Source organism: Mandrillus leucophaeus, unplaced genomic scaffold, assembly GCF_000951045.1.
Source record: "Mandrillus leucophaeus isolate KB7577 unplaced genomic scaffold, Mleu.le_1.0 Scaffold157, whole genome shotgun sequence".
Classification (NCBI taxonomy): Eukaryota; Metazoa; Chordata; class Mammalia; order Primates; family Cercopithecidae; genus Mandrillus; species Mandrillus leucophaeus.
This window is the reverse complement of record NW_012101554.1, coordinates 240,802-261,472: the sequence shown is the minus strand read 5'-3', so window position 1 is coordinate 261,472 and position 20,671 is coordinate 240,802. Positions and strand designations below refer to the sequence as shown.

Genomic DNA, 20,671 nt, shown 5'->3' with positions numbered 1-20,671 from the left:
TATTATTTCAAACAATACAGGCAGCCTTTTAAATATATGTTTAACAATTATTAAACATGTTAATTATCAAATATTAATTAAACATGTTAATATGTTTAATGTTTACATATTATTTTAAATATAAAATCAACATTTCTACAGATTCACTCTGCCATCACTAACTTGTCTTTCATATCCTTCAAAATAAATAACACCTGTAATTGTTTATAGTAGAAAAGGTGCTTTATTTTACATATCATTGGTACACGATACATAAAACTGCCTAAAATCAGTCTTGGAAAACACAACAGTCAGTCAATTACACCTTAAAGGGTCAGAGACCAAGTCTATTTTGCAATCTACTTCATTTATGATCAAATGACTACAATAATTTTAAATACTAATAAGCTCTTCATATCCAATGTTACAAATGATTTTTATGTTACAAGGGCTGTAATTTTTTAAAATAAAAATATCTTTAGCTATAGACCTTATTTCTAATCAGAATGAATCTTTGCTAGTCTACAAGTCTTTGAAATAATAGATCAACAATTTTGCCTTCCTATAGATAATTGTATTTATGTAATTGGGTAATGAGGCAGGAGTCCTTCATACATGCAATCAGATTATTTCAATTTTTTAAAAAATGCAGATAAAATTGAGTTTATATATACCCTATGTCTAATTAAGTTGCCAAAGAAGTTTATTAAACTAAAATGAAGCCAATATGATATTTTAGAAAACATAATTCTGAGAGCATGCAACATCAAAAATACTTTTACTATTTATGAGAGCCAGAGTTGCAGAACACAGAAGAGGACTGGCACAAAGGCTGTTACATTTGAATTGCTTACCCAGCTGGGAAGAGTAAAGAAAGTCATTTAACTCAGTGCAAATCCTATGAAAAATATCTGCATGATACAGCCTACTGCTACACAGAGGGATCTTCACTTAGAAAATGTGCAAATCATAAGAAGCTAAATGCACTTCTTTTGCTATTTACTCCAATTCATTCTATTCATCAGCACACAGCTCTAAGATCTCTTATTAACTACTAATGTCAAAGCCACAGATTTCTTAATGGCATTTTTTAGTCACCAATCCCTTATCACAGAGATAAATACGACTGGTGCTTAACGTACAAATGCCAAAAAAAAAAAAAAAAAAAGAATCTGGGCTAAGTATCAAGGCAAAAACATTTATCATTTTAACAAATCCCTCAGTATAGAAAGACTTCTCTTCCCTCTAAAAAGTAAGTCATATGTTAGAACCACAGGTTCAGAATCACCTCCTGGTCCAGAAGAGTGGAGGCATTTAAGCAAAGTAAACTGAATCAAATACTAAACAGGTATAAATGTGCACACTCAAACAAATATTCTATCCTTTGCTTAAAATCAACTTATTCCTTGTCATTAGAAGTGCTTCAAGATGCACGTTGTTAATTAATGCAGAAAAGAAAGCGTTGAAAGCCAAACTTTTTCTATTAAAGCAATAGATCTTTAAAATAATTGGGCTTCAAACATATACTTTTAGTATAACTTTCCATTCATTTTCTTTTTATAATTAAGTATACACATATACACAACAAACCCTAATATTTAATATGTGCAAAATTGCTTATCATGTATTTTAACTTTGGTTAAGTATTTGTTTAGCCTATATCAGACACATTACAGAAGCTAGACAAATGATTACAAACATAATAATGAGGTAAGTTAAAATTCTACTAGTGCAAAAAGCAAGCATATGCCAAAAGCAAAGCATATGAATTAAACAAATGCAGAATGAAGCTCTCACCAAGGGCATTGCTGGGATAACAAACCAGAGAAGCTCCTTGTAAACATTGTAAAGTACACATTTAAAGAGTAAAGATTCATACAGCCACAAAAAAGGTATTCTAACAACACCATAGTAGTGCATTTATTTTATCTTTAGAGTTTGGAAACCACTTATTATGTGTCTAACAATTTGCATATTTTCTTCAAGAGAAACTTAATTAGTGAGACACATTAATTACAAATACTGTAGTATAAAAATCCCAGTTCTTTACAAAAATTATATATTAAAATATTCTATACACTTTAAATTAGTAACTGGAACACACATATATATCAATTCTGCACAATTAAATCCATCTTTGCTGGGGGGTATTATACATGAAATTTGAGGACATAGCTACTCAGTCAACCTAAACTGGCATAAGGTTATGTGGTATAAAAAAAGATAGACCTGTGCCCCTGCAGTTATTGAAGCTCTTAGTTTGAAATATCTTTTCTGCAATTATTGCTCTGTATATTAATTCCAGGTTTAAATAGGCAGTGGAACCATGAAATTCCTAAAAAGTTTAAAACAAGTTACCTGTAGCAGAGTGTTTATAATACCTATCTGTATCTTTAAGGTTGTAATGGAACCTGAGTTAGCTGTCTAATGCTTATATTTTCATAGTAAAAAAGTTTATACAATTTCAAGGTAAAAACAATGCAAAAATAAAACATTTAGAGCATTTACAAAAATCTTACAAATGTTTAAAACACCATTTTAAAACTTGTGTCCTGTTAAGGTGCTTGTTTCTTTCTCCAGTAGGAGGACATATACTTTAATTTTGAATTCAATTATGAAGATTTTAATTTTAGCAAAAGCAAAATTAGAGCCATTAAGACAGATGAAAATGTTCAGGGATATATTTCACTTCTACTAAAAACACAAAACCTTAGTGCTGAAAGGGACCTAAAAGATAAACGGTTTTCACTCTCTCATCTGTTATGAGGAAAATGAGGGCCAGATAAGTTAAGTGCTTTGGCCAAAAATAAATTCAAATATATTGGCCTGGTAAGAATCAAGAAAACTCATTGTTCTTATTGTATTTTACCATGATTCTTGGAAAATAATAAAAGTTCAAAAGCAGTTTCTAAACTTGCCTCTTTCTTTTTTAATTTCTTAAGCTCTGTGCTAACTGTAAACAAAGAAAGGAATCAAACAACTACTAGAATTATTATAGTATCACACATATTATCCAATAGAAGACAGCTGTTAGAGGAACACTGCTCATATAGAATAAAGATAGAGGGAGTACTCAAAGATAGGACATTAACAAAGTAGAGAACATTTACTATATAAGACAGCATAGTATACAACAGCCAGTTACTAGAATTATCTCAATAACTCTAGGATGACTGGGTTACATAGCCCTTATAAAATATATTGGGGTAATAAAGCTTTCTAGCTTTTATCTTAATTTCACTGTTTTTCTTTATAAAAGAGCTATATCTGTAAGGAAGAACTCATATACTAATTTTCAGAGAGTCTTTGCTTCTTTTCTTTTATTTGGATCTATAATTCAGCAAATACATTTGAAGAACAATTTACAAACTTAAGTTCATAACTGCTGGAAATACAGTCAGAGAATACTCTTTTAAATGACAAATCTTCATAACCAGTTACTAATAAATAATCATAATCACAATAGCTTCAGTAAAAAAAAATTCAATTTAAAGGTGCTTTCTTATTGTTACCTTGAAGCCACCGAACTTGTGTAGCTGGTCCATATCCCTTTTCATTCTTTGCTGATATCCTGAACACAATGGCAGGCCTGGATGTATAATCAATATGTGCATTTGCAAGTTGCCCAGCAGTTACTGTACATGATGTCTTAAGACCACAATAAATCCTCATGAACACAAGTTGACTTGGATTATCTTGTATCTGTGCTGTGCGGATAGCCAAGTAGGCTGAATATTCCAAAATATTTCCAGAAGGTGAAGTTGGAGGTTCCCAGGAAAGGTGGATACCTTCAACATTCTTGAAGAGGGCGGGAAAAAAAACAGGTTAAAGGTTCTTAAGTTTCCTCTGTTATCACTCATTATGTTGAGTCTATCTTTAGAATACAAAATGCTCATTTTTGCTAAAATAATTGCATTAGATGTTAGATCTTTTTTTGTTGATTTTTAAAACCTACCTCATTTGAATCTACAATGTTTAATTCATGCTTGCTTTCCAAAAACAACTAAGTTTAAATGTCTACCTGTAATGTCCCAAAACGGGGATTTCTATTTCCTAAACAATCTCTAGGGAGGGACGGGACATTAGGATAAAATATAATTCAGTTTTGAGTGCTCTATTAAAATTCTCCAGCCAAATGTTTTCATTCCATAATAACAAGAACAAATTTAGAAGCATACCAGATTTCCCTGCCTTTCTGTGATTTGGATGCTGTAATTTTGCTTGAAATCACATGGACACGTAGAGGCAGACAACACACACTGGGGCCTTTCGGAGAGTGGAGGGTGGGAGGAGGGAGAGGATCAGGAAAAATAACTAATGGATACTAGGCTTAATACCTGGGTGATGAAATAATGTGCACAACAAACCCCCATGACACTCATTTACCTTTGGAACAAACCTGCACATATGCCCCTGAATTTAAAATAAAAGTTAAAAAAATATGAATGAGTAGCTAAAATTATTTTTTAAACTTTTAATCCATTCTTTTAGGTATCTCTCATTTCATAAGATGGTAACAAGAATTTCTAAACTGACAGTTTACTTCACATATGAAATTTCAAATAATTTAAAATCAACAAGTCTTGACCCGATGTCTCACCTTTGAAATTCTGACTGCAGAAGGAGCTCCAGGAAAACCAGGAATACAAGTTTTAAATTCACTGATTTTGCTGAAAGGACCTATCCCACAACCATTGATTGCAGCAACCCTGAATCTGTATCCTGTGCCTGGAACAAGATCTTGTTTCTTAAGCAAGCTGTAGTCAGGTACATCTGCATTTCCTACCTAAAATGTAATATATGCAAAAGTTAAAGAAAAGGTACAACTAATATTATTAAAGTTTCAAAAATTAATTCAATTTTTATTAAACAAAAAAAACTTTTAAAACATAAATTATGTTTTAAGGTTCTGGTTCACGTTTATCTCCCTCTCTCTCACATGGAATGAACCCTCCAATAGAGAAGCATACATCTGCTCCTTATCCAGAGGCGAGCACTCTTTCCAACTGAGAATCACTGATTATACAGATAAATGTAAGAGCATTCTTCACCTGAACAATGTGAAGGTAGAAAAAAAGCTGACAACCACTATAAACAAAGTATCAACTATCCCATCATCATGTAAACTTACTTGAAGCAGAAATCTCAGAAGATATACTGCCAAATAATAGTCTGCCCAGGAACAATACCCTTTAGAGACAGGCAGGCAAGCTTGATAGAAAAGGAGGGACTAGCATGTAGTACAGAGTGTTTTTTGTTTTTTTTTTGAGACGGAGTCTCGCTCTGTCTCCCAGGCTGGAGTGCAGCGGCACAATCTCAGCTCACTGCAACAGTCCGCTTCCCAGATTCAAGCGATTCTCCTGCCTCAGCCTCCCAAGTAGCTGAGATTACAGATGACTGCCACCACACCCAGCTAATTTTTGTATTTTTTAGCAGAGACAGGGTTTTGCCATGCTGGCCAGGAATTCCTGACCAAAGGTGATCAACCCATCTGGAACTCCCGAGCAAAGGTGATCCACCCGTCTCGGCCTCCCAAAGTGCTGGGATTACAGGCATGAGCCACCACGCCCGGCCTATAGAGCATTTTTTAAAATTAAAATTCAGCAGACACCAAATAAATGTTAAATAATTAGATTATATACTCTAGGTAGGAAGATAATAACATTTACAACTTTCAAACAATTTTTACATATGCTCCCTAACTCTCCCAGTTAGACAGAGTGCCAATGTGTTCTCCTACTTTAAGGGAGCCATGTCATCTCTACTCTACAGATGAGGAAACTGAGTCTAGGAGAGATTAAACAAGTTGACTTGCCAAGATCACACTGCTGAATGCTGGAACTAGTGATTCAAACCTAAGTTTACTAGCTCTCAATTTTAGGCTATTTTTTCTTTTAGGAAAAATCAGGTAGCTACTAGGCCCTAGACACAGACACGTCTTTATATATGAAATCCAACTACAGTGAGAAATTTCACTGGGCATAATACTAATTATTAACTAGAATTTCTATTTTTGTCAAGAGTTAGAAAAATGCTATATGAAAAAGAGGGATATGAGGAGTAATAGTAGAGCAACTAAAATACATATAAATATATAGGATATATTCCCCATTTGTACATATCTTCAGGAGATTCAAAATGAACATCTATTTCCTTGGCAATTCTCTCTCAGAAATTCTCCATTTAGTAATTTTTTAATTTTTATTTATTTATTTATTTATTTATTTATTTTTTGGAGACAGCATCTCACTCTGTCATCCAGGCTGGAGTGCAGTGGCCTGAACATGGCTCACTGCAGCCTTGACCTCCTGGTTCAAGTGATCCTCCCACCTCAGCCTCCCAAGTAGTTGGGAGCAGAAGCGTGCACCTTGCCCAGCAAATTTCTTTATTTTTTGTAAGACAGGATCTTGCCATGTTGCCCAGGCTGGTCTGGAACTCCTGGGCTCAAGCTCCTCTCACCTTAGCCTTCCAAAGTACTGGGATTACAGGCATGAGTCACTGCACCTGGCCTTTATAAATTTTTTCAATGTGCTTTGGAGCTGTTATCTATGTAATAATTCTTAGAAGGTTAAATGTCTAATTTACATATATATAAAATATCTCATATATGTATATGAGGTCCTCTTTAAGGGGTTTCAGCATCAAGGGAATATTAGATTGTATTTAATAGCGTATCAGGGCTTTTAGATTTTTTTAAATTGTAAAATCAGAAATAAAAAATTTTTTTTCAATAGAAAAAAAAAGTTCCATTCTCTAGACACACTGGTTAACAAAATTAGAGATATTTCAAAAAACTCTTATCTGTGCTAGTCAGACTAAATTATTTATGACTCAAAACCCAGCTCATTGGCTGGGTGTGGTGGCTCATGGCTGTAATCCCAGCACTTTTGGAGGCCGGGGCGGAAGGATCACTTGAGCCTAGGAGTTGGAGACCAACCTGGGCAACATGGTGAAACCCAGTCTCTACAAAAATTAGCTGGTAATGGTGGCTTGTCCCTGTAGTCCTAGATACTCAGGAAGCCAAGGTGTGAGGATAACTTAAGCCCAGGAGATTGAGACTGCAGTGAGCTCTGATTGCACCACTGCACTCCAGCTTGGGTGACAGAGCAAGACCCTGTCTCAAACAAACAAACAACAAACAAAAAACTCTCCACCTCAGTGATTGTATAAGTTTTTTTTTTTTTAAATTTAGAGATAGGTATTGCTATGTTGCCCAGGTTGGAATGTAGTGGCTATTCACAGGTGCAATCATACTGCACAGCAGCCTCAAACTCCTGGGCTCAAGCAATCCTCCTGACTCAGCCTCCTGAGTAGCTGGGACTGCAGGCATGCTCCACCACACCTGGTTCAAAGACTTTTTAAATGACATGCTTGTGATGTAGTCCATACAAAGGGCCTTAACAAAGAATACAGTGTAACTTGGTGATATGATTTGGATCTGTTTTCCCACCAAATCTCATGTAGAATTGTAATCCCTAGTGTTGGAGGTAGGACCTGATGGGAGGTGATTGGATCGTAGGGGCAGAGTTCTCATGAATGGTTTAGCACCATCCCCTCTTAGTATTGTATAGTGAGTTCTCATGAGATCTGGTTGTTTAAAAGTGTGTGGCACCTCCCCACCCCACGCATTGCCCCTGTTCCTGCCATGTAAGACATGCCTGCTTTTCCTTCACCTTCTGCCATGATTGGAAGTTTTCTGAAGCCTCTCCAGAAGCTGAGCAGATGCCAGCATCATGCTTCCTGTATAGCCTGTGGAACCTTGAGCCATTTAAACCTCTTTATAAATTATACAGTCTCAGGTATTTCTTTTCTTTTTTTTTTTTTTTTTGAGATGGAGTCTTGCACTGTCATCCAGGCTGGAGTGCAGGGGCGCCATCTTGGCTCACTGCAAGCTCCACTTCCCGGGTTCATGCCATTCTCCTGCCTCAGCCTCCTGAGTAGCTGGGACTACAGGTGTTTGCCACCACACCCGGCTAATTTTTTGTACTTTTAGTAGAGATGGGGTTTCACCGTGTTAGCCAGAATGGTCTCGATCTCCTGACCTTGTGATCCGCCCACCTTGGCCTCCCAAAGTGCTGGGATTACAGGCGTGAGCCACTGCACCCGGCCAGTCTCAGGTGTTTCTTTATAGCAATGTGAGAATGGCCTAATGCATTTGGTATACAGAATTCACAATTATACAGATTGTGGATGGATCCCAATTTTACTCATTCAAGTGACCTGAATCAGGGTTCTAAAAAAGAAATCTCATTCTTAATTATTTTTTTCTTTCCCTTTCTTAGTTATTGGTAAAGAAAAATTTCATCCTTGAGGCTTATAATTTACAATGTAGAAAATACATCAATAGCTACCTTTGAGATGCTTTGCTTCCCTTTTGGCAGCAAATAAAACTGGCTCACCAAAGCTGTATTATTTTTAAAAATTCCCACATCACACCATTGTCGTTCTCCTGCTTTCATTGTGGCCACTGGATTTGAAGGAGTCTCTTTCTAATTTCAGAGAAAAAAAATTTATGAAGACTCTTATTGAATATATGAAAAATTTCAAGATTTAATAAGTCCATGCAGTGATCTACAAGTAGGTATTTGGATAAACACCACAACATTAACAACTCATATGTAAATAAAGTCTTAACAGATTAGGTCAACTGACAGTGAAACAGGGATGCCAATTCAAACACAGGAGTGACAGGCATTCTCCAAGTCAGTAGCTCTGTACTATCAACCTAGCTGGAGTTAGCATGCTTTCCAATCAGTGATATGTTAAAATGCCAGCTATTTTATAGAACATTGTCATTTCAGAGACTCTCTCAGAAAATGTAATTCCTTTAGCGTTAACATTACAACTTGCTCCAAAAGGAGCAAATAAAGAAAGATTCATTCCAAGCTGGCTCATTTCTAGATCCAAAAACAACTAGCAAAAATTCAGTGATCTTTGCACTTGAAATACCTGTGATTCTCCAAACCTAAAAGGAGAAAAAATGTTCAAAACTAAAATGCAATTTGAATATACTTTAGTATATACTAAAGAGGAGTAGATTAAACAGTTTTACATTTTTTATCCTGTTTTAAAACAAATAAACTTCCTCTACCTTAAGCTACTTTTAGTGGTAAGTGAATTATACTTATCCCTGGAACTAACCTTTTAAAGCCATCTTCTTATAAATGAGACACTGTTTCCAGAAGCTCAAAACAAATGTGCACTTCAGTTATTTATTTCTGTCTTAAATATATAACAGCAGAGGTACATGCTTATAATTCACATTTTTTTAATATTTAGGCTATCACACATGACAAAGTGAGCTAACTAGAAGAGTCTTTAAAGTTAAAAAAAAGAGTAATAGCTTTAAACTTGTTGTAAAAACTCTCTTCAACAACTTTTATAAAACAACTGGCTCCAACTCAAATAACAAATACAATTCTGGCTGATGCATGGCAAAATAGACTCAAGAGAAAAAAAATTCATTTTAGTAATCCTTCCCTAAGATGAGTCTAAAAACACTAGGACTTAACATTCTGGAAAGATGAAAGCTGATAAAGGTAAATATATGGTCAAAATCCATGAAGTCACGATTGAAAGAAAACAAAAACTAAAGAGAATTCTTAAAGATTCTAAAAGTTAAATTTAGGTCAAATGAAAACTCTTGCTCACAGAAATTAAGTTGAAATGACTAATAACAAAAAAAAAACCCTCAAAAGTATATATATGTATGTTTTATCCTTATATTTATCAAAGTAAGACAATTTTGGTATATTTGTAAGGCACTTTCCTGGCATTTTAAGTTTGGTGCCATGCATACCAAATTTGGCCTATGTAAAACAACCAAATATCAGAGATTACTGGGCTACCCTACATTTATGTCAATCCACTATTGCAATATTCTGTTGTGCTCCTATTAAGTAGCTAGCAATACAGCCATTCAAGTTTTATGTTCCATAACACATCCTATCTTTTAACCATCAATGTAATTTACACATACATACACATATATGTATGTATATATACATACACACATTTCTGATTATAAAAATAACATTTCATTATAGAAAAATATAAAAAGCATAAGGAAGAAAGTAAAAAGTATCTGTGGCCCCCCACCTGGATTTTAGAGTGGTTATGTGTGGGTACATGTGAGAGTATAACTGTATGAATTGCATGTATTTTTTAACAAAATTGAGAACACAACACGTTATTTTTTATCCAGCTTTTTCACTAAACATTATACTGTGAACATTTTCCTCTTCAATCATTTATTTCTAAATGTATGTCAATTCGTTACTGAGACCTGAGAATCTTTTTATGAAATTATTTCGAAGCTGCTCAGCATTTAAAAGTACATAATCATGTGTAAACATGCATCATCACCAGGTCATGTACTTACAGAAAACGGCATTGCTGTAGCATGTGTCTCTACACGGCTGATCTTCGTTGCAGGCAGTGCATATGTTTCATCAACTAAAAATCAAACAATTTATCAGATAAGATTTACATAACTTACCAGATACATTAAAATATAATTTTTAAATATATATTTAATGCCACGAACTGTAAACTTAAAAACGGCTAAGACAGCAAATTTTATGTTATGTGTATTTTATCATAATAAAAAAACAGCCGGAGGGTATTGTACTATTATTGACAATAAGTAGTAATATTGACCCTTTAACTCAAAACAATTCATAAACTTCATTTTTTAAGGGTTTGATGACTAGCTAGAACTTCAGAGAATGTTTACTAAAGATGCAATACAATTCCTATTCCAAAAGAATAAGAATTTATCAAATTAGAAATCAAGCAAGTTGGAAGAATTGTTAATACACAGTCTAGAACCAATCTTGTCTAAAAAACAGTTTGCTAAATTTATTCACAGTAGGAAAGACACATTCTGATTGTATTTCAGTGATGTGTGCTAATCTAAATATTTTATGCAGAGAATATTTTATAAAATAATTTTAACTGAAATGCTTTATCTGTTTACATTACATTCTGGAAAGATGAAAGCTGATAAAGGTAAATATATGGTCAAAATCCATAAAGTCATGATTGAAAGAAAACAAAAACTAAAGAGAATTCTTAAAGATTCTAAAAGTTAAATTTAGGTCAAATGAAAACTCTTGCTCACAGAAATTAAGTTGAAATGACTAATAACAAAATTCCAAGATGAAATGCAATTCCCATCTAAGACAAGTAAGTTTGATGAATTTACATACATAAATGGTTCAAAATACAGTATGTGAAACACATTTCAAACCTTCAGATTTGGTACTGAATGTTGTTAGTGAAGTTTCATCTTTAACAACTGCCCCATTTGTACTGGATGATTCAGTTTTAATGGTCTGCTGGGTTACCATAGTTTGTGTGCTGGAAACAGTACTGGATACAGAAGTTTCAGGAATTACTGTTCTTACATCCAGGCAACTACTTAGAACACCTACATTTGCTGAAGTGTGAGGACCTAAAATAAAAGGGAAAAGGTAATTATTAATATAACATCTGCAGATAATTGTTGTGTCTTCTAGTTCTTGTCATATGATTCTTGGTACTTTCAGTTTTAAAATCATACATGAGCACCACAAATGGTATTAGTATGAATTAACCATTAGGCATAAAATGTTTAGAAAAATAAAGTGCATTATATCCATAATGGATATCCAACTTTTTACCTTCCTCGTTCATTCTAAACACTGAGCCATTGTTCTTGACTTTTCACTAAATCATAGATCAAATGGCTCTGCCCTTCATTTCAGGAAAAAAATATTAGAGGTCATTAGGCATGAATTATCTCATTTTTTTGCCTTCTCTGGCTGCAAACTGGAATTGTACTAATAATTGTACTCATCCTCCCTATCTTCCATTGCAGAAGATTTGCTGACCTCTCTCCTAAAAAATCTGAATATATCTTCCTGTATTCTTGGTCCCATTCCTTCCCCTATATGTTGGGACCCTCATCAATCATTCCTCTCTCTTCAGGGTTTTCAGATTCTTTGTCAGTAGTTTTTGGTCCTTGTCCCATAAACATCATCAAGTTCCTGAAGCAAACAACACACCTCTTCGTTTACCCAACAATTCCCACCAATTACTCTCTCCCTTTACTAATTCCCTTTAGAGCAGTTTATACTTCCTTGATCTCCCCAAAATTTGATTTCTAGCACACTACTCTAATAAAATAATTCTGGCAAACATCAATGATTTCTAGGGGGTATTTTTCAATTTTCACTTACTTGACTTTTCTGCACTGTAAACAATGCTGACCACATATTCCTTTTTGAAGCTGGTTTTTTTTTTCCCCTAGGACGTATATTCATTCATTCCACAACAGTGAAGTCTACCATGTATGAGATACTGTATTTGTTTTTATAATGGTGAAATAAGGCAGACATAGATCATGCCTCACAAACTTAAGCCTTCTTCTTGTCGCCCTTACATATTTTTCTGTGCGTTAAATACCATTCCCAAATCCATACATATCTCCCGGGCACTGCACCAGGTGCTAGGAATCTAGCAGTGAACAAGTCAACAAGATCCTTGCTCTTTTGGAGATTACATTTAAATACTCTTAATTTCTAAATTTATGTTTCTAGCCTAGTACTGCCTTCTAGACTCCAGGCCTAAGTATCCAACTGCCCATCAGAAATCTTTACCAGTATATTCCCAAAGTGCCTCAAAAACAGAGTTCCAAGTTGAACCTCTCTTTTCCAAAATCCGTTCTTGCTCCTATATTTCCTATTTTGATGAAGACTATCATTACCTACTCTCATATCCAACCCAAAAAACTGGGAGTCATATTCAACTCATTTTTATTTCTCATATACAGCCAGCTATCAAGTCTAATAGATGAAACCTTCTAAAAGTCTCTTAAATGATGAATTCTCTCCTCTCCATTTCAGCCACTGCTTTAGTCTCTGTGTATCTCCTGGAGTCAGCCACTGCTTTAGTCTCTATGCATCTCCTGGAGTCCTAAAAGAATCCCTAACAAGTCTCCTAATCATTTTCTACTATAGTTCTTCCTGATGGAGAGGCTATTCTTTTAAAAAAAAAAAATTTGCCTCATTTAAATTCCATAGTTCATAATCAATCATTACTATTGGTAAGTGCTTACTTAGTATTTTAACATCATTCTAACCAGGTTGAATATGGCAGTTTTTTGCTATCAGGAAAATGGATCAAAACTGTACAATATTTACTTTTTCAATGACTATTAAATTCCCTACCAATTTTATAAAAAGCTTTAGTTTAAAATGTCATCCATTTACCTTCATCTTTCCTTAGCATATCCACCACATGACTATTATGATTAGAAGCATTCGATGCCAAAGATGGATATAAAATGGCATTAGAATCCGTCAGTGCTTTAAAGTCTGGTTTGTTTTTCATTGAAGTTTCTTTTGTGGCTGGCTGTTCAGTTTTTGTGCTGTTTATTGTATCATTGATCTACAAGAAATACAACAGATTACTGTAGTAAGCAATACTCAATGAAATAAAAATACATGTAAAAAACAAGCAAAATAATTTACAATTTAAATACTTTTTATCAGAATATAAAACACCTAAAAATTACATTATTAATTTATACAGGATTTTTATTCAATTTTATAATAGTTTCTAAGAAAACAATTTCTTTTCACTTAATCTCCACGCTCAAAAGATCCGTTTTGAAGAGGAAAGGGAGAGTATATTTTGAGGAAAAAAAATCTACATTTTAATAAGTGGTAGCTAGTATCACAAGCAAATACATACATAACACAGGAGAGAACAAAGCTACTGGGTCTGGTCAAATTTTCTTAAAGGGCAGACATGTATCCTAAAAATATGGTAACTCCAAAAGTAAAATCTCAGCTATATGGAATCTTCAAGCAAATAAACTATTCTATATGACTGAGTTTTCCATATAAAGATTTCATACATATACATATAATTATCCTATAGCATGAGGTATTTTGGATAAGAATTTCCCTAATTACATTTTTCTTAACCTTCTTAAACACATTATAATAAATACATTCAAACTTTTAAAAAAAATTATTACTATTATTATTATTATTTTTGAGATGGAGTTCTGCTCTTGTGGCCCAGGCTGGAGTACAATGGTACGATCTCAGCTCACTGCAACCTCCACCTCCCAGGTTCAAGTGATTCTCCTGCCTCAGCCTCCCGAGTAGCTGAGATTATAGGCGCCCACCACCATGCCTGGCTAATTTTTTGTATTTTTAGTAGAGACGGGGTTTCATCATATTGGCAAAGGCTGGTCTTGAACTCCTGACCTCAGGTGGTCCACCCACCTCAGCCTCCCAAAGTGCTGGGATTACAGGAGTGAGCTACTGTACCTGGTCTAAAAAATTATTTTTATTTTTTATTTTTTTGAGACAGGATCTTGCTCTGTTGACCAGGCTGGACTGCACTGGCACGACCACAGTTCACGGCAGCCACCACCTGCCAAGCAATCCTCCTGCCTCAGTCTCCCAAGTAGCTGGGGCTACAGGCACACACCAGCATACCCAGCTAATTTTTCTATATTTTGTAGAGATGGGGTTTTGCCATGTTGTCAAGGCTGTTCTTGAACTCCTGAGCTGAAGGATCTACCACCTTGGCCTCCCAAAATGTTGGGATTACAAGTGTGAGCCACAGAACCCAGCTGCTACGTTTACAATGTTTTGATAATTCAAGTCATCAATGTGTATATCAGTTATTATACCTACAGGTCTACCTAACCATAAAAGTGACCTGGCTTCATTCAAATACCCTAATGTTGTTCTTTCTAATTACCTGTTTTTTGTTACTTTTCTGTCTCTATTTTTATTGTCAGCTCATAATTTCTCATGGCTCTGAGGATACTTGTCTATAATATGCCCTGTGCTTGCCCTTAATTGGTGGTGCTACTGTTTATAAGTGATGATGATGATGATAGCCACAACTATGCCAGGCATTATGGCAGACAGTGTACTATATATATCCATACACTCTGGATCTTACTTAATCTTCACAAGAATCCTATTAGTAAGATAACTTGACTCCTATTATAGATGAAGAAAATGATACTCACAGAACTTAAGTTACAAACCTACAGTCAGGTAGCCAGTAAATAACAGCTAGAATTCGAATTTGGTTTATTTCATTTCAAAATTCTTACATCTGGAATGTGCTTTTTGCTTAAAATCAGACACTCAGTCTAACTGAAATTTTATAAAATAAGTATAAATAAATCCTGGGAATTTTCATTAAACATGATATTTTCATTAAACACATTTGCTTCAGGAGATTTCTCCAAAACCCAATTCAAATGACAAAAAAGGAATTTTTTAAAGTATGAAGCTATAACCTTTTAAGAAAAAAAGAGAATGGCAGAAAAGAGAATAGTAGATAAGATGTAAAACAGAACAGCTGGAGCTAAGAGCCTTCTCCTAAGTGAAAAGTCACTAAGATGTGGCCTGTTTGTGCCCCAGGGCCCAGGGCAGTCAGTGGTGGCAGAGGTGCAGAGTACAAGAAAACGCTGGAAGCTTGTCACACAGAAGTCTGTTTAAGAAGTGTTGTAGCCCTAGTTCTGCTCTCCCAGCATACCAAGGCAGAAATTCCTCTCCTTCATTCTAGCTGAAGATGGAAAATAGGTAGAAAGGTTGAAATGTGAGTCTCCAGACTACGCTACAGTATCCCACAAGTGATACAAGTATGAGGATGATACAAGTATGGGGAGAGGCGCCATACTGAAAATTGGAATTAAATGAAAGTCTAAATGCTGAACAGAAATATACCTTCCCTCCAATCCCCTTACTAAGCTCCCAGATTCTGACAGCCAGGCTCATAACCCTTAAGCAAGAGGTTGGAGAATTCTTAGGGGAAACTAACTGGTCTAAGAAAAAAGACCCACAGATACTGACATTTGTAGGTCCCCGCCCACTTACTCTTGTTGAGGTTTACTAAGCAACAAGCCACATCCACATGCATAGGCCTTCCAGGTTTTCTTAAAGCCTCACTTTAAACATAAAGGGACAGCCAAGCATCAGCAGACACTTGATGACAACCTCTAATGTGGAAGTCCAAGATTAAAACACATTAAAAAATAAAAAGGATCTTGAAAAAAAGAAACATAACAAAGAGCAGACTAAAACTCCCAAATGTTTTAAAGTATAATTCTTCAGGAGAGAAGGAAAGATACTATATTTATGAAACAAGAATAGGGTGCTATAACAGAAATAAAGAAAATGAGGCTTTTAGAAATTAAAAATGTGGTTGGATATATTTAAAATGTAAACATTGGAATAGACAGAGAAAACAGAAGATAAAAAGCAAAACCAGAGGACTAGTTTATAAAAAAAAAAAAAGAAAAGAAATTGAGGGAAGAAATCATCAGTAATGAAGGTCATGAGTTTCCAGAACAATGGGGTCCACTGGGTGAGGCACACCAAATGAAGACATACACTCTAAGGCACATCACTGTTGAAATTTCAGAATACTGGGGATAAAAAGATAAAAAATTAGTCATATATAAAGGATCAGGAATCCAAATGGCATCACACTTTTCAATAGCAACGCTGAATGCTAAAAGACACTACAAAAATTCCTACAAATTTTTGAGGGAAAAACTTCCAATATAGGATTCTATAAGCCAGCCAAACTATCAGTTAAATACGCTAAAGACATTTTCAGATATGCAAGATCTCAAAAAGTTTACCTTTCATAAGCCCACTTCTCAGGGGGTTGCAACAAAATAAAGGAAAACACAAAGAAAGAGGAAGAAATAAGGTCAAGAAATATGGGCTGTAACACAGGAAAGAGATAAATTCCTATTATGAAACAGAGAAGGTAGTTCTAAGGTGAGAGCTGTGCAGCAGGCCTAGAGAAGAACCAGTACCTGAGGACAGGGGGCTCCAGGAGGAATTGTTCCAAGGGTGGAAAAAAGAAACTACATTTATGTCCAAATATCTTAAGTTTTATAACTTTTTGGAAAATTTGATTATGAATTAATGATAGAGAAGAAGAAAACTAAGCAAGTGAAAAAGTGAGGCAGTTAATGCCAGGAAAAACAAATTTGCATGAAAAAGGAGTAATTCTCATAGCACACTACATGGCTCACCTGCAACTGTTTCACCATCATAGTGTAAACATCAAGTCATAATTCTACTAAAAATATGTGAAGGATGTGGGAACAGGAAAGGAGGGGATGAGGCAGAATTGTAAGAGATCATTAAAATTGTCATCTTTCATTATTGAAGACAATTGATCTAAAAGTAGAACCTTCAACAACATGAGTTTGAACTGTGAGGGTCCATTTCTATGTGGATTATTATTTATTTATTTGTTTTTTGAGACAGGATCTTGCTCTGTCACCCAGGCTGGAGTGCAGTGGCGCAACCTCGGTTCACTGCAAGCTCCGCCTCCTGGGTTCACGCCATTCTCCTGCCTCAGTCCCCCACGTAGCTGGGACTAGAGGTGCCCGCCACCGTGCCTGGCTAATTTTTTGTATTTTTTTTTAGTAAAGACGGGGTTTCACCATGTTAGTCAGGATGGTCTCAATCTCCTGACCTCGTGATCTGCCCACCTCGGCCTCCCAAAGTGCTGGGATTACAGGTGTGAGCCACCGCGCCTGGCCGTGGATTATTTTTAAGAAATACAATTGGTGCTCCCTATCTGTGGGTTCCACGTCCTCAACCAAACACGTATGGAAAATACAGTATTCGCAGGATGCAAAAACTGTGGATACAGAGGGCCGAATTTTTGCATTTGCACGTTCCACAGGGCCAACTACAAGACTTGAATATCGAGGGGACTGTGGGGGGGTGGGTCCTGAAACCAATGCCCTGCAGATACAGAAGGACAACTGCACATAGTTAGATACTAAAAGAAAGCTACAATAGTTTAAAGTAGTTGCTTCTAGGGAACAGAAATCAAGAGCAGGTAGGTACAGGGTAGGAAACTACTGCTCTTCATCATAAACTTTACAGTATCATCTAAATTTGTGACACACACACACATATATATACACATACATAGTATATAATCAACATATAACATATGACTACATATAACAGAAATATTATGTCTAATATGACAGGCTACTTACAATGAGCTTTACTTGTAATAACACCTTCCTGACATACTATAAGTATGACATGATATACTTCCGGACCTATGCCTTTACTGGTCTTCAGTCATACTCAGAACATATTAGTCAATACCTACATCATTTTCTTTGAAAAAAGTCTACTGAGGTAGATGGCAGTTTACCAAATAAAAATAATCTTAGTAAGCATATTCATTACTCTCTACCAAGACCTACTGTGATGTACTTCATAAACAAGAAATAACCTCACAAGTGTTCAATTTAGTAACTGATATTTTTCAGTAAACAAAATACATAGTAAAGAAAATATTTTATACATACTTTTAAAGTACATCTTTAGATGTCTGTGTGACATTTAGAAATGGCAAAATATAGACACGTAAGTACATATTACATTGAATTAGTCTGATGCTCTGTGTAATGCAGCTACGCTTCTCTTGGCCTGGGGTTTTCAATTCAGGCTTCTGTCACAGTGATCTGTGAAGCTTTCTTTAAAAACAGAGCTGCCTCGGCATTTTCCTAAAGATTCTGCTTCACTAGATTTGAGGAAGAGCTTGGGAATCTGTGTGTGTTTGTTTGTTTGCTTGTTTAGCTCAGAGTTAACTCTCAAGTGCAGGCAGGATTAAGGACCCCTCTTCTAGAGTAGTAGTATGCTAAAAATCTGAATAAAAATTGAAACTATAACCATAAACATCCAATTACCTTCATACACTTTTTTACTTACACTGTTAGGAACGATGTTATTACTGCCTTGTCTGTGAGGGTCCATCCTGACTCCTGTAGGAATGAGAAAGGTTCAGACTGATATGCTCTTAATTAGCTTCAATAAAATATAATTAAATATTTTTAAAGTTACATATTAAAGTTTAAAAAGTAGTATCTTTACCAAAGGTTATATGTTTTCTTAATAGTTTGCTTAAGTTGACTGAAATTCTCTCTGGAAAAATGTGCAAAATTTGTGTTTGCTTTTACTTCCAAGGCCTATTTAGTTAAAAATACTTTTGAAAAAGCTGAGACATTTATGAAAGCAAATTAAAGCCAATCTGCTGAAGTCAAGTAATATGTCAAATTAGGAAAGTACATAAAAATGAACTGCAGAAAACACAATCTATCCTACTTTTCTATGTATTCTACTACATCATAATGGTAAGACAGCCAAGTTTCAGAACTGAAATACAATGTATTATCAGGCATGGACCTAATGCCATAAAATTTCTTAAATCAAACCTAATCACAGACTTTTATGCAGATATTCTACATATATATATATGTATACACCCAAACACACATCCCCCCTACACACATATATGTACTGCAGTATATGTGTGCGTGCATGTGTGTGTGTGTGTATTTTTTTTTTTTTTTAAGACAGAGTCTCGCCTGTTGCCCAGGCTGGAGTGCAGTAGTGGCATGATCTCAGCTCACCGCAACCTTAACCTCCTGGGTTCAAGTGATTCTTTTGCTTCAGCCTCCTGAGTAGCTGGGATTACAGGTATGTACCACCATACCCAGCTAATTTTTGTATTTTTAGTAGAGATGGGGTTTTACCATGTTTACCAGACTGGTCTCAAACTCCTGACCTCAGGTGATCCACCTGCCTCAGCCTCCCAAAATGCTGGGATTACAGGCGTGAGCTACCATGCCTCGCCTGCAGTATATATTTTTAAAAGCATGTGAGCACACATACTTTAAGCATGAAAATTATGTTACCTTGCATATTTGGTGCTGCTGAAGAATCTGATGATGCAGCTTGGTATGGCAAGTCCGTACTCAACTGCAAAAGATAGCCCTCAACTGTAGACACTTCATCCCACTTGACATGAAAGGAGTTGGTGGTGGCTTTGATCAGCTGTACTTGAGATGGTGCTGGTGGTTTCTCTATAGAATAATAAAGATATTATACATTTAAGTTTCCAGTGTATAAATGGTTTGCTGATACAGTTTGTTTGGACTGGAGCTTTGAAAACATCAGCAATGAACATCTGCATACCAAGACAGGGAAAGTTTACTCAGATAAACGCAGCTATAGTAGGTCAAATAAAAATAGTTTGGGGTTCTTATTCTATTTATTTATTTATTTTCTTGGACAAATATATCTATAAACAAAACAATCCAGTATAAAACTACCGAAAAATTTGAGTCATCAGATTCGGAAATGTGTTTAATCCTAGAAGGAGTTTTTCTGGGGGAAGCTGGGAATCCTAGAAGGAGTTTTTTTTGAGGGAGGCTGGGGAGAGGCAAGGGGAGCCAAGTATTAAAGCTACATTATTTTATCTTTCTTAGAAGTTCTAATATTCTTTAATTTTATGAGCCAATTTTCAGCCAACAGCATACATGTTAGCAATTCTGTTAATGTTAGCAAAGATAACTTGGACATGATATTTTATAAAAGCATAGCTTCTCTGAAATTAATACCCCCTTATCAAGACTTGTACTACCAGCTGGGCATGGTGGTTCACGCCTGTAATCCCAGCACTTTGGGAGGCCGAGGTGGGCGGATCACCTGAGATCAGGAGTTCAAGACCAGCCTGGCCCACATGGGGAAACCCTGTCTCTACTAAAAATACAAAAATTAGCCGGGCGTGGTGGCTGGCACCTGTAATCCCAGCTACTTGGAAGGCTGAGGCAGGAGAATCA

General features: G+C 35.5%; 1 protein-coding gene across 1 annotated transcript in view; it reads right to left on the bottom strand.

Moving 5' to 3' along the window:
* Window positions 1–200: 200 nt before the first annotated feature.
* Window positions 201–20,671, bottom strand: part of HCFC2 (host cell factor C2) — a 42,402-nt gene continuing 21,931 nt past the window's right edge. Inside the window, exons 8-15 of the mRNA XM_011975497.1 lie at window positions 19,745–19,912; window positions 18,759–18,811; window positions 13,233–13,410; window positions 11,231–11,434; window positions 10,361–10,434; window positions 8,331–8,468; window positions 4,580–4,765; window positions 201–3,777 (exon numbers count right to left, since the gene is read on the bottom strand). Coding sequence (XP_011830887.1) covers window positions 3,463–3,777; window positions 4,580–4,765; window positions 8,331–8,468; window positions 10,361–10,434; window positions 11,231–11,434; window positions 13,233–13,410; window positions 18,759–18,811; window positions 19,745–19,912 — 1,316 coding nt within the window. The 3' untranslated portion in view covers window positions 201–3,462. The remainder of the gene's footprint in view (window positions 3,778–4,579; window positions 4,766–8,330; window positions 8,469–10,360; window positions 10,435–11,230; window positions 11,435–13,232; window positions 13,411–18,758; window positions 18,812–19,744; window positions 19,913–20,671) is intronic.